The sequence below is a fragment of the Aptenodytes forsteri genome, unplaced genomic scaffold, assembly GCF_000699145.1.
Source record: "Aptenodytes forsteri isolate BGI_AS27 unplaced genomic scaffold, ASM69914v1 Scaffold142, whole genome shotgun sequence".
NCBI classification, from domain to species: Eukaryota; Metazoa; Chordata; class Aves; order Sphenisciformes; family Spheniscidae; genus Aptenodytes; species Aptenodytes forsteri.
In genome coordinates this window covers 5,491,626-5,517,686 of record NW_008794598.1, presented here as the reverse complement: position 1 = coordinate 5,517,686, position 26,061 = coordinate 5,491,626, and the positions used below count along the sequence as shown (strand labels likewise).

General features: G+C 39.3%; 1 protein-coding gene across 1 annotated transcript in view; it reads right to left on the bottom strand.

Moving 5' to 3' along the window:
* Nucleotides 1–102: 102 nt before the first annotated feature.
* MAPK14 (mitogen-activated protein kinase 14) overlaps nt 103–26,061 on the bottom strand; it is a 26,488-nt gene continuing 529 nt past the window's right edge. Inside the window, exons 2-12 of the mRNA XM_009272869.1 lie at nt 18,993–19,122; nt 15,419–15,477; nt 14,935–15,046; nt 14,372–14,401; nt 13,868–13,915; nt 13,302–13,416; nt 12,188–12,259; nt 6,289–6,368; nt 3,469–3,547; nt 2,987–3,160; nt 103–2,513 (exon numbers count right to left, since the gene is read on the bottom strand). Of these exons, the coding sequence (XP_009271144.1) occupies nt 2,446–2,513; nt 2,987–3,160; nt 3,469–3,547; nt 6,289–6,368; nt 12,188–12,259; nt 13,302–13,416; nt 13,868–13,915; nt 14,372–14,401; nt 14,935–15,046; nt 15,419–15,477; nt 18,993–19,122 (967 nt within the window). The 3' untranslated portion in view covers nt 103–2,445. The remainder of the gene's footprint in view (nt 2,514–2,986; nt 3,161–3,468; nt 3,548–6,288; nt 6,369–12,187; nt 12,260–13,301; nt 13,417–13,867; nt 13,916–14,371; nt 14,402–14,934; nt 15,047–15,418; nt 15,478–18,992; nt 19,123–26,061) is intronic.

Genomic DNA, 26,061 nt, shown 5'->3' with positions numbered 1-26,061 from the left:
ACCATCGCAGACAGGATCCTGTACGACACGAGGGAGAAGCTCACACCGTGCTAAAACTAACCATTTAGTGAAGAGGTTTGTAAGCACCATCAGTGCAGTAAATCTGAAAAATAGGTTTTATTTTTGACCAGTGGTATTGTGACATCTTATCTGGCATAACCAATTACAGCAAAATTCATGGATAGAAACAAAATAGCCGATCTCTTCTTCGAAGTGCGTCCTCCTGTTCAGCCCGCAGGCAGCTGAACAGCACTGCACTGAAGGTAGGGAGTGCGTGCCGCACGGGCTCCCGTCGGGTACGGGCTCCAAATGAAACATTCCCACTCACACACGCGCACAGACACACACACGCACACACAACATCTGTATTTTTAAAAATCTTTAGCAATATTTCCGCATGAAATCACACTGTAGCATCTACACAGAAAATGGCTGATAAAAATAATCTTGCTGTAGGTGTACATAGTATATCTACATTTTCATTTGAATACCTGGACTGCTGGTCCAGCAGAAAAGGGAGGTTTTCTGTCTTGACTTTGTTGGGCTGAGGAGAGTTTTATCCCAGAGCATGAAATAACTGCTCTCTTCATCTCACCCCAGACTTTTGTTAAGTGTTTGACCTGAAGAGATCACTGGAAAGTAGCCTAGGAAGAATCAATGGCTTTGTCATCCGTGTCCCATCCCTTTGTGCTGCCTCTTCAAACACGGGGTAAAACCACTACAAACAAGTTCCTCTCCGTCCCATAGGTAACAAGAATACAAAATACTGCAAAAGCCTTTCTCCTCACATAGACAGGTACGTTGCCCACACGGGATGCCTGCAACAAATAAATGTCTAAAAACGTCTCCTCCACAAGTCCTAAAATCGGGCTCCTGAGCTCCCCAGCGACAGTTCTAGCACCCAAACATGATGAGAAACCTCCCTCCTGCCAGGCTCTAACCCTGGGCATTTGATTCACGCAGAGTCCTGTAAAATACAAAATATTTGAACCATGTTTGTACTCAAGCATACTCCCTTTTCATGTTTCCTCAGGCAGAGATCTACCTGCTAAAAAACAGCCAAGAAGCTCTTATCTGAGAGGGTAAAAAAAACCTCTAGTAAATGTTAGTGCTTTATATATAAATATTTATATTTATAGATATAGACAGTGAAAGGGAGATTGTGGTTTTATGCATGCTTATTTCTTTGCTTTGGATTCCAATACTTCTAAAAAAATTCTTTTCAGGAAATTAATTAAGTTCCGGCACAAGATGCCATAGTTGTTTCTTTGAAGAACATTTTTTACATTTGATCTCGCAAGAAACCCTCCGTCCCAGGCTCTCCTCCTCTGAAACCGGAAGGTCAGAACACAAAGAAAAAGGTGCATGTTTCTATGCCGTATATTTTAGCCTTTCCTCGTCAAAGCCTCCAGAATGGCAGGTATTTCACAATGAGCTGCGGCACAAGAGGAAGGATGCTGTGATTTCATGGCACTGGCTGAGGTACTCAGTGAAGTATTTCACTGACGATTTAACTGCCCCAGTGCCATCCCCAGAAAAGTAACGACAAAAATCAAGCAGCTCTACATGCACATACAGCTACGACGTGCAAAAACACCCCACCTTTTAAGGAACAAAATACACAAACGTGTGGCTAGCAAGAATCTTCTCCAGCCTCCGTCTCCTGGGAGCTAATGCTGGGAAGCCTCCAAACGAGAGGAGGGGAAGAGGGAAAAATACAGGCATACTCAACCCAGGGGTAGAGCCTTGGAAAGTTATTTCCTGATTACAATCGAGTTCATGCCTGGCTATCTGGGAGCCTTCACCCTGAAAAACAGTGGGTCAGAGATTTTCCACTCCAGACTTCCTTTCCCCTCTCTCCCCATTCATTTAAGGCACAAACATATTTACAGTTTCAAACAAAACCTTTTCATGTTCCAAGAATCAGATATTAGAAGGCCTGTACATTCTGCTGTACCAGGAAGATCCAGACGTAAATCAGCCATCTGGCATTGAACAAGGACATCCCTCAACCCCACCTTCAGTCCTGAAGAAAACAGCGGACTCTAAGCCTATAAAACAGCTTCCATTACTTTGAGGTTACTTAATTGTACAAGAATTGATAAATGGCAACGATTGTAACCAAACTTTACACGTCAGCTTCCCCACCTTGCCCCCGCAGTGCAAACTGGTTGAGCACTGTTACTCTGGCGGGACTAAAGAGCAGTCAGAACAGGTCTTCAGAGGCTCGCCCCAGGCTGTACACAGAATACAAGAGAGCATGCAGCATGTTTACATAGACTCAACTTTCTTCCCTCCCCCCCACCCTCCCCAATTCAACACACACGAAACCCCTCCACCAAGGAGAATATTGTTGTGACGAGGCACTTGAACGATAATTGGAGAGTCCCTATGAAAAGGCCTTCCCCTCACAGTGAAGTGGGACAAACAGAAGAGAGCAGTTTCTCAGGACTCCATCTCCTCTTGGTCAAGCGGTGGTGGCACAAAGCTGATTACTTCATCGTAAGTCAGGCCTGGCGGGAAAAGCATGACGGAAACTTAATAGGCAGTACTAAAGGCATCCCTCGTGCAAGAAAACCTGCAACAATCTTAAAGGTTCTAACACTATTTTAAATGAAAAACATGGTTTAAGCAAGAAGAAAAAGAAAAGAATGGTTACACCATTCTCACAGACTAACATAGACAATAAAAGATACTCACACCTCCTCAACGCTCTGGAAGTAAGTTTGAAAACATAAAGACGTGAGCAACTATGTCGCCTACATGTTTGTACGCTCATAGTAATAATCAGTTACCAGGGTTTATGCTAATTATGTGCACAGCACGTGATAGATTCACTCAGTATAAGGACCTCAGAACCAACAGGATGCCCACGTTTTTACCAGTTTCTTTTGTGCCTCTAACTGCCACGGCTTAGTTGAACCGCAGCTATGGAACGGACCACAAGGGAAGCAGGTTGGCTCTCTCTCCCGTCCCCCAAACTCACTTTTCCATTCTTCAATCTCAAGTTCTCTGCTTTCAAAAGACTGGTCATAGGGATCTGCCACTGGTTCATCATCTGGGTCGTGATACTGAGCAAAGTAGGCATGAGCCAACGCTTCTGCTGCAGTAATTCGTTTGTCTGTGTCCAGTACCAACATCTTCTCTAGCAAGTCCACAGCTGCAAAAGCACCGAAACAGAAAAGAAGGGATTTTTACACAGTGAGCTGTGTGACACTGTATTCTGAAATGTAAGCTCGTAGAAGCCCAATGTGTACGAGGAATCTGTAGTTTCTCAGGACCCGCCCATCACCCACAATTTCTTCCTCTTATACCCTCAGCCCACACACACTTGGTAAACTTTGAAAATGGTATGTAGCTCTGTTCTGAACGACTTCTGCAGTCAAAACAAAACTTTGGGAAAAGTCTTGGTGTCCCAGGACACATTCAGCTTCAGGAAGAGCACAACATTTAAAAAGCAAGCCTTACCTAGTGGATTGGCACCAATAAACACATTTTCAAAGTTCATTTTCGGCATGTAAGACAAAGACTGAATGTAGTTTCTTGCCTGTGGAAATAAATACTCTGTTGAAGTATTATACAATCCAGCCACCAAGACAGAGTACATTTCAATCATCCTGAAGCACCCGTTATTACGGTCTGTCTCCTCGCTTCGCCTTCTCTTTACTTATTCTGATACTTACTAAGCTCATCATTGTTATCCCTTCCCAACTAAAGGCCACTCAAGACAGCGAAGGAACAGCTGACGTTATTTGGGGTTCATGCAAGACTGAAAAGCAAAGAGGTGCTGCAAGAGCTGACTGCCTTGGAGTCCCGGTAAGGCTGCGTGCAGTACGGTGTCTGTTGGTAAGCTGCACAACATGGCACACAGTGCAAAACCAACTCACATCCAGGTTCTCCTGAGTCTCAGAAGTCTGTGGTTGAGTACGCACTGTCCAAATCTCAAGTCTTCATTTAGTACAAAAAAATCTTGCTGAAGAGCAGGTAGTTAATTGCCCACCCCATGCCACATGCGAGCGTATCACTTATAGAAGCAGCGAACACTGTCAAGTGAAGACCTGCCCTGCAAACCCCCCTCATCTGCTCAGGTCTCACCTCATGGCTGGGCATCCTGTTAATGAGATATGCAGGGGGTGTTCCCGTCAGACGCATGATCTGCTGAAGCTGGTTAATATCTTAAGTGCCTAGTCAAGGGCTTTGTTAAAAACAGTGCAAAAACCATTTTAAACAGAAAACAGCTGCATACAAAGCATCTCTTCTGCAAACCACAAGGCAAAAGCCAAACAGGCAGGGTCCACTAATTTTTTCAAATACTTGTGAAAAGTTTAGCAATTGCACTAGTGAACACTTAAATCAATGGCGAATTACTGAGCAGTTGGTAACAGTGTCAGTACAGAAAGTATTTCTGTCCGCCGTAAGTAGCATTACACTACAACACGGTTGCATTCACATTTCCCAACAGTTTTAAGCCACCAGAGTAGATGTTTCCTTTGGCTGAAGCTACTCCTCAAAAATTTTCCTAGGCTGCTGCAGCTACAAACAGCCTCAGGAAAATGTACAAAAATTAAAACAGAACCAAAAATTGTATCCTCTGCACTGGTTACCGGCTTTTTTTCTTGCTGCATAGAAAGTACTTAAGTTCCTTGTGGTGCAAAGTGAAATCGGCTCACAACTGACACCTCCTTCTGAACAGCTTTGAATGCACTTTGATATGTGGGCGAGGTGACAGAAGGCAATAAATGCAAAATTAGCAAAACATTAGCACTGCATAAGACAAACTTAGTTGATGTCAGTGAACAGACAGAGAAAGTAAGAACAAGTAAAGTAATACAGCAGAAAAACAGAATTCATTACAGTGACACGCTAAAGGCCCTCAAACACTTAATAGTTTTGCTATCCCCATACAATGGAAAAAATTAGTAGAAACAGTACTTTACTGCATTTTTTTTTAAACAGACTCTCGATTTGGACCTGGCTAAGAGCAATTATTCTTTTTATTGTGCAGTGTTAAAAAAAAAAAAGACCCACTTCAATCTTACATATGCAAACTAATCTTTCGCTTAACCTAGTCAACCTTTAGCGAGAGAGATAAGCTTAATCCCCTGTACTTCAAATACCAGACTACCCTTAAGGTCAGTTCACAGGGCAGCCAAAGCAACCTGCGTTATTCAGTTCTGACCTTTCCAAGGGTAGAACATCCCAGGGCTTTTTAAATTGGTGTGATATTCAGCAAGTTGACCAACTGACTCCAACTCGCACCCCACGTCTACCTTCATCAAACGTAATTCAAGGCTAACCTCACATTTCACATTTACCATCACTGTTACATGAAAAAGAACATAAACTGCAGTACAAAATAATCTTATCACTCTCCACCGCGCTGATCCCTTATTACGTATCAGCAACAGCAGCGTGACTTGCTGAAGCATGCTGCTAGTTACCTCTACACAAGTTCACTGCTCGCTATGCATTAACTTGTTCACCTGTACCGTTAGGGCACCTCTTGCTCTAACTTCTATGCACTTCACCTTCAGAAGCAGGTAAAATTAAATGCCATTTAATACTGTCTTTGCAGAAGTTCACAATTCCAGATTAGAACAATATAGAAATGGCAGTATGGCTGAAAATAGAGGTCACCTTTTAAAAAGGAGACTGCAGAAAGCTTTTTGCAATTACCTTGATAAAAGGGCCCCATACAGCAATACCCTTTAAATACATGGCACAATTAGTTACATCCTTAGCAGACTATATACTGTGTGCCCTGGAAACAGCTGCCACATAAAAGCACCTAAAAGGCATTTTGGATTTTATGCTACAAAAACAAAGACGGTGGCAGTAGTGTTTCAGAAATCAATCATACTACAGAAAGGACCGTGTGTGTTTAGAGGGTAACACACTTGCTCCTGTTACGAAAGATCCTTGGGTAGGCAATCTGGAGAAATAATAATTGAGACAAGCCTCAAGCTCTTAGCTGTAAAAAATACTTCCCCAGCAGCATCTGATCATACAATATATCACGAAGTATAAACCCACAAACCGAAAGAAAAGTCACGAAGCAGTAAAACGAGAATATGGAAGGAAGAAATCATGCCACAGGCAGAGGTAAGAGGAATAAAGATCAGATACACAGAGCATATGAACGCAAAGCCATCCAAGAGCAAGAATGACAAAGGAAGAAAAATAACAGAAAAGAAATCCCAACACATACTATAGATAGACTACAGGAGGGCGACACACAAACTTGGGACTTCCGAAAGGGCAGATATTACAATCAAAGTGTAAACTCACAGACTCTGAGGAGATTTTCTTCAAAAGCTCAGGCCCTGGGGTTCCAACGAGTCTCAAAATGAGCTTCAACTGATCAATATCTAATGATGGACCATAAAGGAAAATGCTGGGACAAATCAAAATGAAAAGCGCAACATATCAGCCTATTAACGTTGAAAGTTAACACCTGCCAAGGCCTCGACTGAAAAGCTATTTTAAGCAAACTGTATTCATTCCTCTCGTTTACAATTGAATACCCCCATATAACACAGCTCTGTCTGCATCAAACAGACTGAACAACTTGTCTACAAATAACACCACATGCGTTGAATCGGTCACTGCATCCTTAACTATCCAGGAGCAGAAGTCAAAGCTTTCGCCCCACTGGCAAAGGATCAGTTTACATGCTCACTTCACCCTCTCAGGCCCCACACCAAAGCAGAAGCAGTTAGCAGGATTAGGTTGTGTTAGTGACAGATGAAGTAAAGCAGAAGGCTGAAAAGTGTAGGCGCTAATACTAAAAAAAAGTCAAGGCCTTTTGTGAACACCTTCCACAGTAATTCAGCCACTTGTAAAACTCAGAAAATAAGAGAATGACTGGACCCTGTTCGTGACCTGCAGCATCCCTAACCCTGAACATGGGGTGCACCTCTCGGGCCTGGAGCCGCCGGGGCGCTGCAGCCGGCAGAGGGTGCTCGCCCCCGCCAGTTCCCCGGGGACCAGCGGGGCAGGAGGCCAAAGTACCTGGATCTCCCTTCTGCCCTACAGACCTCGCTGGAGCGGCAGAGAGAACAGAGTGTGGGCTCAGATTTAAAATCTCTACGTAGAAAGCTCTCAGGACATAACACTGCAAATGCAAAGAATGTTTTATCCAGAACAGAGCTTCCACCAGGCCACGTACCAGTCTGAGCTGCCCTCTTTAACCTGGCAGAAAAAGTAAATATTTGGCATAGGTGACAAAACATACACTTGAGGGGAAAAACTCCACTAAATACACAGTCACATGTCTAAACCTCAAGATAGTAAGGAGACACAAGGTATCTTTTTAAACCATTAAAAGAATAAATCTCCTTTCTTCTCTGAATTATCCTCCATGCTGCCCTTCAAAACCTACTAGTGATTTCAGACTGTGTCTGTGATGTTTATATTTGCCCTTAAAATTGTATCAAACTAGTTACACATTTTCCTTTCAATAAAAGTAGTCTACTTACTAGACAATGTTTTTTCTGGGATCAATGCTTTCCTGATATTTTAAGACACAGTTACAATTCCTTGTTAGAATATCTTTTGAGTACTACAAGAACTTCAAAAGCTGTCTCCTGTTTTTTTAAAAAAGCCTCGGAGTTCCTGTAATACTGGCAAACTGTTTATGAAGTAAATCACCAATACTTTGTTAAAACCTTTATCTTTTGATGTAAACTTTGGTCTAAAGTTTTACATATGAAATGAATTAAAAGCCCTGGAAATAGTACTTTGTCAGAACAGCTGAACTAATTTCTCACTTCTCAAGTTGCTTGGCCAACTCCCACCTACTTAAACACTCAAAACCTAAGAGTAAATCCAATGTATCTAGTTGGATTTAGCTTAATTGCCAACTCTTAATTGTCAATGCTTAAAATGAAATCAGTATATCCACTGGTGCAGGAGAATTAGCAGAGGGTGCTATACTAACCACAATTAGCTCATTTAAATTGGCTTTTTTTTCAGTGCCATTTAAAACAGCCCTTACATCTTTCACTCATTCTTGTGCAAGAAACAGTTGTGCAAAATCCACTGCTAACATGCCTCAGAAGTCACATGCCATACCTCAGTTTAAATATTTAAATTCTTTTAAAGGCATTTAAAATCTTGTGCACCAGGTGTGCTAACAATATTACTGCCCAGTTTGCTGTCAGCTCTTTTCCCAGGGAAAATTGCAATTGGAGGATACTTGTGTAATATACTGCAGTGACTTCTCGGATAAACAAGAGAAAACACAGAATGTATAACTGGCACTGCCATAGGCACGCCAAAACCCAACCCCTGCCTCCAGTTTTAGGCCTGCCATCTATAACCTGCTGAACTGCAGCATTCGTTTAACTACAGGGCTACCACGTCCCAGAGAAACAAGCCATAAGCAACTAGAGACAGGAAAAAGACTTAGTAAATACAAAGTGAAAGAAAAAAAAAACAAGACAGGAAAAAGACTTAGTAAATACAAAGCGAAAGGAAAAAAAAAAACAAACAACACATGCATGGAGAAGGAAAGCGCAGCATGCAAACCCCAAATGCCATCACCAAGGTACCCCCAACGACTGACGAGTCTCAGTGATTCTAAAATTCAGAAAACAACCTGCCATCACCATCAGTAGCAGGCATGGCAAGATTGTAAGAGCTTATCCAGGCAAAGCGAAGTTCAGAAGTCGTTTTAGCTGCCACCACAAGCAAGAATAAGATGTATCAGAAGAACATGTAATTTTCAGACTGGTTAGTTATCATGGAAGTCTCATACTACTGAATAAAAACAGTAATAAAAATACTCTTCAGAGTTTAAAGGGAATACAGTCAACTTAAAACATACAGAAAAAGAAAATTGGCTAAACTAATACAAAACATTCAAGATATTCTTATTTGTACTTTATATCATTTTATGCAAGTCAAATTGTCAAACTTAAAGTCAACTTTCCTACTTATTTGTATGAATCATTCACATTACAAGAGCTGTAAAAAAATTAATATACATGTTTAACAGAAATTGATCTTGGCATAAGACAGATACAATAATAACAAAAAGAAAGCCTCTAGCTATGCCTCACATTAAAAGGCCAAAGGACTCCGATTTTCATTACCGCAATTTTTTTGCCTCTGACTAGTCTTTCCCACAATCTTGCTCCCCTTCTCCACCTCCTGGCAGAGATTTTACCAATATGAGAAATCCATCTTTCATCCAAATATTTCCACCCATAGATTACAATAGGAACAATTCAATTAGCTTACATTCAGTTTTAAGTTAGGAATAGTGTAACAATCCTGCAGAGCTAAACTCATATTAATCACAGGGTTTTTTTCTAAGGGTATCTACAATTCTTGCTTTAAGTCAATGACGGCCATGTTCAGAATCTCTACAGATCAGGTCCCTCAGAACATAAAACTAAATTCAGCATTAGTTTATCAGTGGCATAATCATCATAGACAGCACTGAAGATCATCATCTCAGAATACAACTTTATTACTTACCAGATTAAATTAACTGTACAGCTTGCCTGTACTGAAGCCCCTTACAAGTAATATAGGCATCTCCAGGCAGTACAAAGAAACACCTGATGGACTGTAAATAACATCACACCATTTCTGCTAAATCCTTGGTGAAAGGGACCAATATTTCAAACAAGAGAACCACCTGAACAGGAAGATGTTCATCCTGAGAAGGCATTACCTATTCTGTCACTATCTATTTCATTTTGGAAATGTGAAGCTATATAGTTGAGAAAATTAACGTCCTGAGACCAAAAAGCAAGAGCGTAAAATTTTCAGTTGTCAAACAGCAGCAGTTTCCAGCTTCCTGAACACACGGAATATATAGTCACATTGCCTGCAACTGCAAAGTGAATTCCCTAGAACTGCAGTGGATTTGGATATACTACATCCTTGGCTACTAGAAGCATGGTAAATGTACCTTGAATTAAGCATGTTAATATTAATGGCAAAGTCAGTAAGTCAGCAATTGCATAGTGACGCTGCAGGAGGAATACAGGCCTCAGCCAATCTGTGGGTACAAAGAAATTATTAAGAGCCCAGAAGTACCCAACAGGATCTACATCGGGAAAATTCCTAAAACTTTCTCCAAAAATCATGCATATATAAAGATTTCAAAGAGCCTTCCAAGACAGGAAGAAGCTAGAACCCAGTGTTATCTTACTTCTGCTTGCTGTCTTTAGATGTCAGCAAAACTGGAGTGGAAGCTGACGGCTCGGTGCCTTTCTAGATCCTTAGATAAGTATTACACGCACAAACAAGATTTGTAACTACAAACCCTGCTCCTCTTATAGTTCTAACCTCATGATCAAACAGCATATATGTTACTTAAAGTGGGGAACCACACACACAAACTGTAAGAACTATAGTACTACAAAGTTTTATCTACAACGGGAAAGGATTGGGCCTTATTTTTCTTAAAATCTAACTAATTTAGAACAGAAAAAGCATTTAATGCAAAAGTGTTATTACCATTTGCAAAAGAAATTTAAGGTAAAGAATCATAAGCATCTGCTAGGATATATAAATTAGTAAAGTATCTTAATATGACAAAGCAAACAATTTAGATCCTAAAAGTAAACTTTATTTTGCATTGCGGATATTATTGGCTATAATTCACCGCTAAGAACGCAGTTGGAGAAAAACCTCGCATGCTTGTAAGATAACTGTTTTGTTCAATTCATAAAGAACACATTGTGAAGCATTTCTTACATATTGCAAATCCTATCAGCAAATACCTTATGTGCAAGTATCAAGATTTTTAAAATCTAAAGTGTTACTAGGGTTAAACAGTGGCAACAGCTTAAAGACTTTTGCTGTGTTTGAATCAACAATTCTTGATTTCTCATTTTTTTCTTGACAGAAAGAAACAGAATCTGCCCAAACCAAATTATACGTGCTAAATCAGCCAATAGAAATATGGCAACTTTCTTCCAGCTTCTAAGCCACTTTCATGTTAGTTCTGCTTCTGTCCCTGACAACAGAAAAATACAGCAGAGGTGACTAGACAGTAAAGTATAGCAAGTTCAAGAAACGTGGAGAGAGATTATGAGATAGAGACAGGCAGAAAAAGAGAAAAAGGGGTAAAGTTAAAGCACGTTGAAAAGGGAGATGAAACTGTCAAAACTGGAATGAAAGCCTTCCCCCCTGCCAAAGGGTTTTACAATCTAGATGCTTTCCAGAAGTAACACAGTACACGGAAGGACAGCACTTCCAGCACCAGTTTTCTTTTAATCAAATGCTAACATATTAGAATTAACAGATATAAACACTAATAAATTAATAAAAGCTATTAAAATAAACAAACTGTGGTTGAAAGAATAAGCTTTGGTAACAGGTGGGCAATGTAATTTTCTCTGGCAAATAAAGTCCAATTTCCAGGCAATGAAAAATCTTGCCAGTAGTAAATTACCCCTATATGTTGTGTGGCTGAACAAACAAAAGTTGCAAGTGTAACAATTTGCATCAAGTCTCAGTTCTAATTTCCTGGGGAAAATCATGACCAACTCTCACAAAGTGCGCTCTCATAAATTTGCCAAAGCGTCCTACCCAGCCCACTTTGGTGCAGCAAAAAAATAATTTTGGAAAGATGTTATTCACATCTTGATGTGAACTTTATCACATCAATACAAGCATACAGTAAAAGAAGGCTCACAATCTGTTTACGCTCAAGCATGGAAGCAGAACCTAAACATTTCAGAGCAATTTGGAATGAGATCCTTGGCACTAAAGGATCTGCAAACCCACTGCTTTCACAGCACACCGCCAGGATACAGAAGAGAGGCCAGAAGGGATGCTTCACATTTGCTAGAAACCTGAAGCGTGAGAGGATTCTTAGCAGACAGCCTACTCCGTGCAGTTATTTTCTACAAACTCAAAGAGCAATGAATTTAAATAAACTTAAAGGAAAGTAACTCCCAGAAACAAACAACATGTGAATAATTCTAGTGATGCTAATAGACAATAAAGAGGAATAGATTTGCCTTCTTGCACACCGTCATTGTTTCATGTGCAGCAAAATCAAGAACTCACCTCATCGTACTGTGAGTAAAAGAAGCCATTAATTTAAAAACAAACAAACAAACAAAAACTCACAACCAAACCCAGAACTTCTTTTCTTGTGAAGCACGTGAAAGTGAAGATCTCTAACTTCCATTTCAAAAAATATATTACTTTTAAAGGATACGGTCTGTACCAGGGAACAATGTTCTTCCAGTCAACAGTTCAGCCATAATGCATCCCACTGACCAAATATCAACTGAACAAAATAAAATAAAAAACAAAACAACGTAATGCAGAAAAATAAAGTCTCAGTAGAATCACCCTATCCAACAAGTACAAACAACTTTATCCTTAAATAGTCTTATGGCATTGAAACTATCTGAGATACATTGCAAGCTAACCAATACTGTTCAGTAACTATGTTGTCTAAGACTTGTCCAAATAACAGAATACTAGATCAGGCAAATTTTCCTTCCCGAGTATAACGTGCATTGAACACCAAAGAGCTGGGGAGGAATCTACACAATCAAAGAGGAAGAAACCTGTTCAAGACAACTCTGAGGAATGAATTTGCAAATGGCCTTACGTAAATTCTACCCAAACCACTGCCAACTATTATACTACAGATACAAGACAAGTCCATATACATGCAAGAGGAAAAGAGAAAAGAAGAAAAAGTAATGAAGTATGAAATCAGAGTAGCACATTATTTTCTTTGATCCTGTACAAGAACTATTCTCAGCACTTGCTTTTCTTCTCTGCGCCTGATCTGGAAGTATTGTAGGGAAGCACAGTGTGTTGCTGAGAAGATACTGGAAACTGTGAGGAAGATACAACTGTGAAGAAGTGGCTAAGAAGAGAGGAATGGAAGGGAGATTTATATACTGTTTAGCATTTCTTCACACCATAACTCCAGACATTTTTCAGCGTATTCCCAGCAGCTTCCTAGAAACACACCTTCTCCTCATCCAGACACATTCCATTCACTTACTTTAAAAACCACTGTGCTAGGAAAAATAAGGGATAAGTGCTGACAATATTTTGCCAATTGCAATTTCAAAGGTTCAAGTTTAAAGAAGTCCTGTGAATGCTATCACAATGATTCTTAACTTACATCTGATAGGCTGTGGTTCAAATAATAATTCTATGCCTTCCTTCTTTCAATCGCCCTTACTGAAGCATAATTACCACGGCTGCCAACTTACGCGATCAAATGGAAAGGAGCACGGACAGAGGACAAACCTCTTTTTTTCCAAAATTCAAGAACTGAAAAGCCTTGTGTTAGTTAAATGCATTACCTGTCTGGTTGTAATGCATCCAGTTCAGCATGATCTCGGGAGCCCTGTACCACCGGGTAGCCACATACCCGGTCATCTCATCATCTGTGTGTCGGGCCAAGCCAAAATCCAGGATCTACAGAACAGAAGAGACATCCACTAACTACTGCAGTGGAACAATGCAAACTAGTTAGAGCGAATAACTCGGCAGTTATTGGATTGGGTGGAGGAGAGGTGGTGCAACTGCAAAAGCAGATTATGAAACTAAATTTCACAACCTGTTAAAAGACACTAGCCTAGAACAGCGTAGGACTCAATCAGAATTACGTCTGGATATTTTCTCTCTAAAACAACTAAACCCAAACTAAAGCTGTTAACTCTTCACTTTCATGATGATTCATTAAAAACACATGAATGGATACAGAAAAAACATCCTTACAGCCCTTTACAGCTGGGAAGGATGTTATTACTTTGGGCCACAGAGGTATTTCCATAAGGAATTATTTTGTCCCTTTAATTCCAAGGGACATCCACAAGGCATTCACCCAAACCACAGTCAAACCAATCAGACCTTGTGATTACATTACCTTTAACTCACAGTCTTCATTTACAGCTAGGTTACTAGGTTTTAAATCCTAAAAAATTAAACAACATCAGCATTAACAGTGGTACATATGTTGTTTCACAAGTCTAAAGTAGATAAAAATGTAGATGCAGATAGAAAATAGATTCTAACTCTCCATACTTGGGAAAATTATTTTATCCCAGAGTCAGCTCTCTCTTCTGTGGTCCTCAGAGTTGTCACATATAAGCAAAAATGCGTAAAGGCTTATTGCAACACCAGTGCTGTAGATGAATATTTAACAAATAGAGAACCTATTTCACAAAGATACAAGTCAAAACATGGGCAGGAACAGAAACTATGGACCTTGACAACCACTTCCCATGTTTAACCTTTTGACTGTTTGACCAAAATAATTCTTGGAAAATTTCTTCTTGTTTCTATAGGTGCTACGCTGTAAGATTCTGTGCTACGTTTCTTAAAGACATCACAGTTCAGTACAGGAAGCAATCTTAGGATAAATACTCACCCTGTGTATTATGTCAGCTGAATGGATGTACTGTAAGGCAAGATGATAAATTTTATATAACAGTCCAAGTAGCCCTCTTCTCATTTCTTCACTAGACAACACTGCCCTACCCCGTCCCACACAATTCAAACGCTATAGCTCGTCTGCAGAAGGAACCGAGTGAGTGTCTATGGGTTTCAAGTAGGTAGGTGTTTCACTTTGTCTCTCCTTAGGAACACCCAGGAGCACTGCCACCACGCGTGGAACAACACAAGTAAACAAAACTGAAGAAATGGAAGATTCATAGTCAGAGCAGATTAGAGGGCAGCATACTTCATAATTTTCCAGACTCTGCCCATAGGAACATATAAAATACTTTCTTAAATGATACATAGCTTTACTGATACAGAGCTCCGAGGTACGGAGGGAAGGAACAATAATAATAGGTTATCCTACGATACGTTAGCAAAGTCACAGAAGCCCCGCTATGTACTCATATGAATCTCTGAGGATATGACATTCATCAAGAACTTCCACCTCCCGTTGATGAGCTATCAACATTCAGGTAGGACAGGTGCAAGTACCTTCAGTCCCCGAAGAATTTGGTATATGAGGAACTGCACATGGTCATCGGTGAGTTTCTGGCATTTCACAATGTTGTTCAGATCTGCTCCCATAAGGTGTGTCACCAAGTACCTATGAACAAAAGGAAACACACAGGCTATGAAGCAATCCCTTCAACAGCATTAAGATAAAAATTCCCTGTGAAGCTCCAGTAGCAGGGCTGACTGTCCCAAAGCATGTTGCTGAATGAAATATAGTTCACGACACTTTAAATAACATAGCAGATTAGTACGCTGATTCCTAGAGCACTGGTCAATAAAACACAAGTGAACAAGTTCGAAGAGTCCAATAGTTTAGGATGTCCTAGTATCTTTTGTGTTGGAATTCAGAATTGTTTGAGAATGATGGCAGACAAATTAAGGTGGCAAATATTTCTATAATAATCTGGGGGATGTAAGGAAGATACAGAAGATTTTTGTTGCAGTCTTCAGAGAAGTTACCTACACATCATTGAATTCTTCTAGTGACTTGGCAGGGGTGAACACATCCAACAAACCAATCACCTACAAAGAAAACAGTAAAGTGAAAAAGGGGTGAAATACATTCATAGTATAATATGATACAGTTAATAAGATCCTTTGTGGAATAGATGTTTCATTTTCAACTACATGAATCATTCAGATGTAGACAAATTAGTATTCATACAACATCAGAAACAAACATTCAATTCTTGTGTAAAAAAAAAATATTAAGGTTAAAAACATACAGCTGTCTTTTCACACCAGCCATCCACTTAAAGCATCAAACAGGAGCCATAACAAAAGGCAGGTGTAAACACTGGTTTAGAATACCTTGTTTCAAAAACCAACTAAAGTTTGTTCAACAAAAAAAAACAACCACCAGACAAAACTGTTTGCTTCCTGCTCAATGCTTAGTTATACTGTTGACTACATACTAAAATAAGAATTGGGAGACTGTATTTGTTTCACTTGTACTGAGTAATGGCTAGAAAAATTCAAGGATCTGTAACATAAGCAATGAATAATAATGACTACGGTAGAAAATAAGTCAGGAAAACAGTGCAATGCAACGAGGACCCAATTTTCACAGCTTCACACCATCATTTGCATTTTCTGCCCAAAGAGCAGCTACTCCACCTTTCATTTTACAGCTGAGCTGTTCTAACAGTAGAGAGTAAAAGTATATGCATGTGTTACCTTGTGGAAAAGAATAACTATACCTTATTATCCCATAATTATCTTCTAGGTCATTTACAGCATTTAAAAAAATCCATCTGGTCGATAAAGATTGCTCTAATTTTCACTGGAATGTGCTTTTAAACCTTGCTTTCCTTCTCTTAATAGTAAATAAAATTTTGTTTTATGAATATATGAGATAAAGGGACAGGTTCTCTTCATCCACCTCCAAAAAACTCCTCTTCCCTTTTTAAGTCAGCATCTCACTTGTCTCAGATACACAAGCATCACGCACATTTCAGCCACTTCAGTAATGGTTCAAGCATGCATATGAAACCAAGAGTTGGATTCCTGTGTTTCCCTCGCACCATCCTTCTTATCCTATTGTTTACACTTGTCAAGGATGTCAGAATCAATTGAGTTATCTCTAAGCAGAGAATTAAAGACAAAATCTTTGAGGAACCTAGACTGTTTTTGGAAAAGAGAACGAGTGGGTAGGAAATAAAAGCCTCTGTCTAATCTATATTATACATTATAGATTGCATTTTATTGAGGAAACTGAAGAGAGAACACTTTCCTGTCTCTCTTAATATACATCGCAGCAACTCCATTTCTAGACAGACATCTTCTTTAAACTCCAACATTCACATCCATCCTGTAAAATTATTCTCCTGCTTACAGTTTCTTTCTCCAGTGGACTCTTCCATGTCAGTTTTTACCGGGGGGGGGGGAATCAACATTTTCCACGCAGTTTAGCATGAAAAGACAAAAACTGATTTTGCTATCTAGGCTTCAGGTTTTTTTATGTATCATTTTTATCTTGCTACACTGTAAAGCACAGTATCAAACTATCCACATCTTTCATCGAGTTTCACAAACACTTAAATACAGTTATTCTGCAGTGCATCTCTTGACTCACTTCTAAGGAAGCGCGAACACCAGCAGATTCAGAACCCAACCCCTAACCTTTTGCTTTCCCCTCCCAGCATTCTAGGATGTCACAGAGCTTATTAATTTCTTCATATGACAACAAACCCATTTGCTCTCCCATCTGCTCAGTGTTGTGCTTTATGCAAGCTAACAAGGCCTCCTGGAACTTGAAAGTACAATGCAGACACACTCAAGTGCTCTGCAGGTCCATTTATTTGCTCAAGATCATCATGACCAGACTAGATAGAGGATATAGAAAACCATCCCATGCTCAAGCACCTTAAACCGCCATAGCTACCAGATTTGCTGGTGTGTTCTCTGCCACGTAAAGCCAAGTCTTCTACTTCCGAACTGAGATCTGAATAGTCAACACACTAGCACTAACAAGCCTGCCTGAACTGGCTCTGAACATCTCTGCATCTGCAGGATTTTTAAACCACAACCTAGATAAACTTCCCACAGATAGATGATGGTACGATGAACTGATAATAAGTATTTCTATATATAAACAACTTAACTTCCTTTTATCCCTTACTCTCAAAGCTACGTAGACTCTTTGCAATACTAATCCAAAAATATTAATGAATGCCAGACATAGAACTGTTGTAGCACCAGTCACAATCTAATTTTCATTGCTTAACCTTATTAGCTTAGACAAAATGGATTGATATGCTGAATGTTTTTTTTTGGTAACAGATATTCAAAGCTTTCCTGTTTGGAGAATATCTCAGTTATGAGAAAAAATCCACAAAAAACTCCAGGCGATGGATATTAAGCAGGATCAAATGCTACCTCTACTGTTGAGGCAATGGTATCGTACAGAGGCACTGAGGAAGTACTGTTGACAATAGTACATATATGCATCAAAAGTTCCAATTATGTTAGCCACACTAAAAACGCCAAGAGGATTTAAGGGATACCAGCTGCTGACTGCAGTGGTTATGAGCCACAACACAAAACCACCACTGCCACAACAGAAGAAGTCCTGAACAGACCTTCCAAGGAGAACCTTCCAAGGAAATTAGACTTGTTTGGCTTTTTGTGCTAGATAAAGGCCCTAGATTGGCTCAGCCCACTTCCAAAACAGTATTTCCCTTCTGCTAAGTTGCAGTTTGCTTGGACAAAAAAAAAAAAAAAAAAAAAAAAATCAAGAGCCTTCCTTTCCTCTTGACATTCTGACAGCTCTGCTGAGGGCAGGTTATGAGACTTTTTGCTCCATTGCACATAATATTTGCTCCAAACAGCATGCAATATAAAGATGTTGGTGTGTTAATGCCACAAACACACAGAACTGTTCAACTGACTGTTTTCTATACCAAATGGAGGTTATATTGAAAAATGGTTAGACAGTACACAGCATGGTTCAACATAACATTTGTCACATCCTACTTTGTTTCCCTGTTGGCGATTTAAGTGGATGGCTTGTATGAAAAGCCATCTAATTCTCCACACACACCCTTTTTTCCTCCCTATTTTACCTACAGGAATCTAGTGAACATCCACACCCTTCTGACATAGGCAAGCCAAAACAAACAAATATGAAAAACCCTCCAGAAGACACTAAAAAAACCTTTAAGATTTTCCTTTTTTTAAATAAATTCTTAACGTAACAAAAATTACAGCTTACTACAGCAAGTGAGCAGGAAATTGTAAGTGACATCACCTGTGTCCTAAAGCCTTAAGACAGCAGGAACCTGCTCAGCTGTAATTTCCAGATTATTAAAGGAAATATTAAGACTTTTTAATACAAAATTGGTTATGTCGTTTTGGGGTTTTGGTTTTTTTTTTTTAATCTGCATGCTTTTCTACTACCATAATCCCTTGGACTACTGCAAGCTTTGTATTTGTATTAGAAAAACGTATGCAACAAGATCCTTAAATGCAATCATGCTGGATGCTCACTGGATAGTCCAGCTTTAGACCAACTTTTCATACCATCTCCTTCAACTTACATTTTCGTGTTTCATGTGCTTAAGTAGCCGTAGCTCTCGGTAGGTCCTTTTGGCATGGATGATAGACTGAAATGGTCGGGACAGCTTCTTTACAGCCACACGCAACTCAGTTTTTGTGTCAAAGGCAGAACTACAATAAAGAGTAATCAAATTATCAAAATGAATTATTTAAAAACACCTTCAAATCCACACTTAGCAACTCCAGACAGCAACTATCTGGACACTGAGTCACAGTCAACCCCATTTCTCCATTTCTGCAATGAAAATGATTTCTAGGCATGCTGGTCCACAACCTGCATCCCCACCCAAAATCCCCCCGTATTTACACCACTGCTGACTTCTACAGAAAATGTTTACAAGATGAGTCTTGTTCACACAGTAAAGGGAAATTTTGTAGGAAAAAAGAAATGTTTGATTTTTCTATCTAAAAACAGTTGTGCTCTTAAACATAAATACGGCAATAAACCTCTGCAGAGAGGAAGAGTATTTGTAAATATTATCTGTATTCCTAAACATATTTTCACACCCCACACTTCATCACAAAACACTATGCTCAAGATACTATCTTTTATGGTTTAAGTCCATACAAAAATCCAAGGCCCGAGCCTAATAAAAACAACTATGATTGTTGTTAATCACACTTGAAGCTGAAATCTTGATAAATCACATCTAATCCTAAACTCCTGTTATACAAAAATGCATGTGAATAAATGATATTTAGCTGTACATTACTAAAACTTGTCCCTTTAGCAGAAACTTATACATAAAACCTGTACATACAAATAATGTTTCTTCTTAGAACCCATGAAGACTAACTCCATCCTATTTGGTAACTTCATATATGTAGAGAGTTGATATTTTGTAATGTAAAATCATCTTTTGAAGTAAGTCCTATTTACAACCTGTTTATTTATAATATTAAGAAGTAAAAGCCTGATACTTTTGAAACAACAAAAAATTTAACACATGAAGAATTATGTTAAATTTCTGATACGCTGCATAAAATCTTCCAGAGTTTAGGGCTTATATGTGAGGAACTAAAGAAATGTAGGTATTTAGCTATGAACTAAGTTACTCCTCTTTCTTCTCTTCTTTGATGTTCTTATCTAGAAGAGCTCTGGTTTGTCAAAAAGGAAGGAAGAGGAGAAAGAAAGGATGCGAAATCAAGGTTGCACTTGATTCAAGATAACAAACAAGGGGAAAGTATGGAATGGAGAAAGTCAGAGAAGGACAACATTTGTTTATTTTCCTGCTGCATTTTGATTCAGGGCGAACTCCTGATTCCATTTAAAAGCGAGTATGCACCAATTCTTGATAAGCATGAAGTGAAAAGGAAAGCTAGACATTTATATATGTAAAGTGTGAAGCAGCTTAACTAACAGAAAGTTCAAAAGCAAACACAAAAGTAGTCCTAGAACAAAACCACAACGGCATATTCAACCCTTACCCCCTTCCCCACCAAAGAAGCTAGCTGAAATAAATGTAGTTGTCATTTATTTTTAAAGCAACTAACTGGAATTAACTTGCAAAAAGACTCCTTATCTCAAAGTTGTTCAGTTTCCGAGGAACTTGTTATATGAGGTTTATGAGAAATAGAAAGCAAAACACAAGCTTGTTTCTATGAACAGCAATCCTTCCCTTAGGTCCTGCAAGAGAATGGAAAAACCCACTGCGCACGATGGAAGAAGAGTATCTCCTCCTCTGTAAAGGGGTGTCGTGGTTTAACCTGCATACACACAGTGGAGAGAGCTCTCTGGAAAAGATACGAAGGTACAGCTAGATAGAAGATCACAGGAGCACCAAGCTGTCATAGTTGAATTACTCAAGCTACACCATACTGTCTCAAAGAATGCCCGTTATCAACCACTTCCAGACATGAGTTATCCTTTACACCTCACCCAGCCTGGGCAGACAAAAGAAGCCATTAAGCATTCATTTTTTAATCTTGATTTCAAATGATCTTCAGCAAGTCTTCACACACGACTAGAATATCGGTATTTAAACTGCAACACTTCAGGAGACATAGAATTCTTTTTTTTCTTTTTTTTAAGCTTCACATACACCATTTTGCAATATACAAACATACCTAATTCAGGCTGTAACTATATGACAATATTTTAATGATACTCAAGGTGTTTTCTAGGACTTAGAGCAAAAATAAGATTAGTCATCATAATTCAACACATGCTGTTGTGTATTAGTCATGAATCTTTACCAGCTTTTCGGGTACAAGAGGCAGCATATACCAGTATCTCTTTCATCTTGAAAAGAAGGGGATCCCCTCCATATTAACCATCTTCACAGCTACACAGTCAGATTTCTCTCTTGGTTTCCACAAGATTCTCTTTAGAGATTTCAGAGCCACCAGACACAACATAAGATATTTTAGAGTCCAAAGGAAATTCAATTTTACCTTCTTTTTAATGACATTTTTGGGGTCGTATCAAGTAATTGTTCCGCTGTAGTAGATGTACAACCTCCAAGGAGAATTGCAATCAGCAGAACTGAGAAACTGTTTAACCAGCACAATTGTGCACAAGCCCAGGAAAGAAAATTCTGTATTACTGCGCACTGGCAATCTAGAGTTACTCTTGAAGTCAGATGAATTCTAAGTTCGGTGATATTTGAGGCCTAAAGACTATTTCCCTACAGATAAAGGCATGCTGAGTAATTTTCTGCCAATACAGATAACCGCCTAATGGTTTTCATGAGTGCAGAACACAGAACTACAGAACAGCTGTCAAGTTGCAGAACGTTTTAAAGAACACTAAGCTGGCTTTCATCACAGACTTAAAACAGCTGCATTACGCTGATCATATTTCAGCTAAAAAAGCCCAACTGAGAAAAAATTGCACGATCCACAGTTTTAAATCCCTTTTAAAACAAGATCAGCACAAATTCAGAATTTATCACAGCTTCCACGCTTTTTAACCTCTTACATAGTATTGCACTATGGCACACGAGCTGCATCCAGCTCACCCTAAGTGAGCTAAAACTACAATTCTGAGCTAACCTGAATTGAATCCAGAACATAAGAGCTAGAATAAAACAATTGTTTTAGAGAACCTATCCACTGATTCCACTTCTATCTTCTTAGAAGTAACATTTGAAGTAGTCTGAGGAACTGAAGTACACACAAAATTACTTAAGAGTGCAATTTATAACTTTAAACATTAGTTAATCAGAATGTTAATTTTTGTGCAAAGACTATTTTGCTAAATATGCTGCTTATCACTAGCACCTATGCAAATACCCAAGCTAACTGAATCTCTTTAGTGTTACCTTTGGAGGTAATTTATGCACCCCTGGTTATAGACAGAAAAAACACAGTTCTTAGTACCTGAGTTTATCATTAACACCAGTCACTTTTGAGTTCAGTCTATACGTGCATTTCCATCAGTGACCCTCCCAACACACTATAAAAAGTTGTAAATCTTACTTCTCCCCTGCTATGTTGGTTTCTGCTTCTAAGAAAGTGGCAAGAAAAACCTCCCTATAGGACAGATGTGCTCACACTTATTTAATTTCTTAATATACAAAGTTCCCATGAAGTTCAAACTACTTGCCTTCGCTTTCAGAGCTCTGCTCACGGCTTTTCTGTGCATGCCCATCTCCTACTCGATCCCCCTTCCTCACACGTGTTCTGCTAATCCTACCTGTACGGCTGCTTCATCCCACTCACAGGTTTACAGTTCTTTTCATATCACTCCTCACGTATCTACCACACCTTACTGGAGAAGCAGGCACCTGTCCCTCCAAGCGCATAAATGCTTTGGAGGCACTTTCACACTTTGATAAGGGATTAGTAAGCCTAAAGACGCACATTGGTTAAAAAACAAAAAATCCACAGAGGAACTGTTACTACAAAGGTGATATTTAGGGTTGTTACTTCATTTCCTCTGGAGCCTAATGTTTTAAAATTTCTTAAATCCATAGTATTTCTCTGTTAGTTTAAGAAGAGGGGAATTATCGCGGTATCTTCGTAATACCCAGGAAATTCAGAGTCAGTATTGGTACAACTGTGGGGCAAAATGGGAAGAAATCACAGGTTTTGAAAGGGCTATATGACCTGACAGTCTACAAACCAAAGAAAGCTAAAACATTCTTCTGCAAGATTCTGAGGAAGAGTAAGTCTTGGTTGTTCAATTCCTTTCCAAATTAAACAAGGCAATACAGATAGCCTGCAAAGCAATTAAACCAAACCCCTTCTTTTACAAAGGTACCAATACAACACACAAAGAACTGCTGCAAAAAATACAACAATGAAGTAAACTCCCAAGAGTATACCGAGTCTGCCTTCACAGCATTTCAGAAACCAATGGCAAAGATCGTCAAAACACCCCTTTGCTTAGCTTAGAGCTGGCTGAACTAATGCCGTTTGCCGAGACTTCCCTCCAGCACATACAAGAAATGAAGCGATCCTCCAGCTAAATTGCGAGTCACCGATCGATCCCATCTCCCTCCATTCAGGAACTTCCCACTGCAAGATGCTGCCTTACCTAGGCCCCTCTCCTCCTTATGTGAAGTGTTACAAGACTGATACTTCGGGAACCCACATGTGTTTTAGTGTAGACCTGGTTACAAAATCCTTTTCATGCAAAAGACTATGCTGTATGAATATACAAAACTGTTGCAAGAATAAATGAAATAGCATTTCACACAACAGATGTCACAGCAATTGTTACATGACTTAGTGATGAACAATCTGAGGATATGTATTGACGTTTCTCGAAGTTTTGGAACTGAATCCCTAACTTGCATCCCCACATACTTTCAGTTTTTAAAAACGGATCCTGAAAAATACCCGAGTTGGCTGTTTGAATGTCCTCCTTCCAACGCCAACCACCAAAAACACTGGAATATTTGCTCTAAGTTTAAGCACTACCTTGGGTGCCTTAAGCTGCCTGCAGAAAATGCCTCTCTCTCTCTCCATCCACTGACTACAAAATAAAGTCCGGTTCTTATATTAGGGTGTTCCGCGTCATACTCACATTAGACATTTAAAGCAGCCTACAGCAGACGGCTCCATAGTCTAAATGATTCATCTGCTGGCTTAATTCTTTCTTTTTTATTAATTTTTCCCCCACTTTCTAGAAATTCCTCATTTTTAAATACCTCATTTTGACAACTAAATAAACAACAGAGCATTTTATTACATTCTAATGTGATAGTGCAGTAGACATACACAGAAGTATATTTAACCATTCAGTTTAAGGGTGGTTAAAACCCCGCAATTTACTATCCCAACACAGAGGTACACCAAACGCAAAGCCTCAGATGAAACTAGGTAACTTTTTACTGGGGAGAAAAATCTCTAAAGGGACAGAGAGCGGAACAAGTCATTGCAGGAATATCCTAAATACTATGCATCACCATTTGCAGCTTAATAGAATTACATACATATGCAAGGTTTTTTGTTTGTTGGTTTTGTTTTTTTAATTCTGACATACTTTCCATACCACTAGCCTTTCTGAACTGTAACTTCTCTGAAACATATTTTTAGAGGAACATACAGAAAACCATTAACACGGACTGCAAAAAGACTCATGTGCCACGTCTGAAATTGCTTCCAATACAAAATTGTTTCATCTGGTCTGAACACAGTTGCACAATCTTTGAAAGATTTGACACAGCAAAACAGGAAATTCATGATGCAAACTCTTTAGTTATTGGTTGTGAAAACAAACTTTGGAAGTATTACACGCACAATGGAGATTGTGGGGAGGGGGAAAACAAGAGGAATGGGCTAGACCGTGTAGGGTCAACCTTAAAAATACAATGGACAAGGCATTGAGCAAACTCATTTCCTATTACGTTCGGGGAGTTATGTAACTCTGTGGCACTTACAGGGGTATTTATCAGCTATGGCAGCGAGGCCCTTCTTTCACCAGAACTAAACCCGTCTATGTTAAAAAAAAACCTCGGCAAGTACATTGGTTAATCTTGCTACTAGAATTGACCAGCCTTTGTCTTTTATGAAATATAAGCATTCGCATACTCGAGGCACAGCAGTTTTAAGAAATGCATGTTATTTAAGCTGAACTTACCAACAATTTTGTAACAGTAGGTTAAGAACAGCTGAGAACTTTATTTCTTTAAAACTGCAGCACATGCAAAACAAATCCTTTTCTTTACTAGTAGAGTGCAGTATGCATCCCTCCTTATGATATAACATAAATGATATTCATGATATAAATTTGCACATTATGTTAATGAAAAAATATGCATGCCTGCTCAAACACAGCAGCAGAGCAGCTGTGTAATCATTATGCACCCATATTTGAAAATTCTGATCACACTTTGACAGAGCCAAAGAACACAGAATAAAAACCAGAACGTTCGTGTGGAAGACATTTCTTAATAAAAGGACACAGTAATCTGTGAACACTTTCATACAGCTCTACTATATGACTGCTAAAGTCTGTCAAACCAATTCAAATACAACCTTGTATTTAAGATTAAACAATGTATACAGCCCAGTTAATTTACGTTTAATGATCCAACATACTTCAGCAGAGAAACTACAAATTAAGGAAGTATTGTATTTCGCACGTGTAGCCTGTCATATGTTTTGTTCCTATTAGGTAAGCATTAAAAACTAAACTCTCATCTTCAAGCTCTCCGTATTTCTGCAGGTCTCATACCAGGACTTTACTCTCCCAGGCAACGCATACCACCGTAATTCTGTCATTCTACAGCAAAAAAACAAGTTTTCCTGTGCTGATCTACTATCGCCAAGAAAATATCGATACTTGTACACCCACTGTTACAAGTCAGGGATGCAAAAACAGCCCTCAGCCTTCCCTCTACCCTCCCTACCTATCAACAGATTCCAGTTAAAAATATAATTGCTTCAAATATAATCTATCCTTCAGGTCCAGAAGGAAACTGGGACAAGAGCTGCCAGGCCCTCAGCTCTGCAAAGCCAGCTACGGGGGACTTGCCAGCCTCCATCCCTCTCCACCCCCCACCTACTAACTGCAAGAAGGCACAGTGAAATATGTCTATATGAGATCATTCCGGGGGGGGGGGGGGGCGGGGTTGGGAGGTTTTTTACTCTCCCCAACAA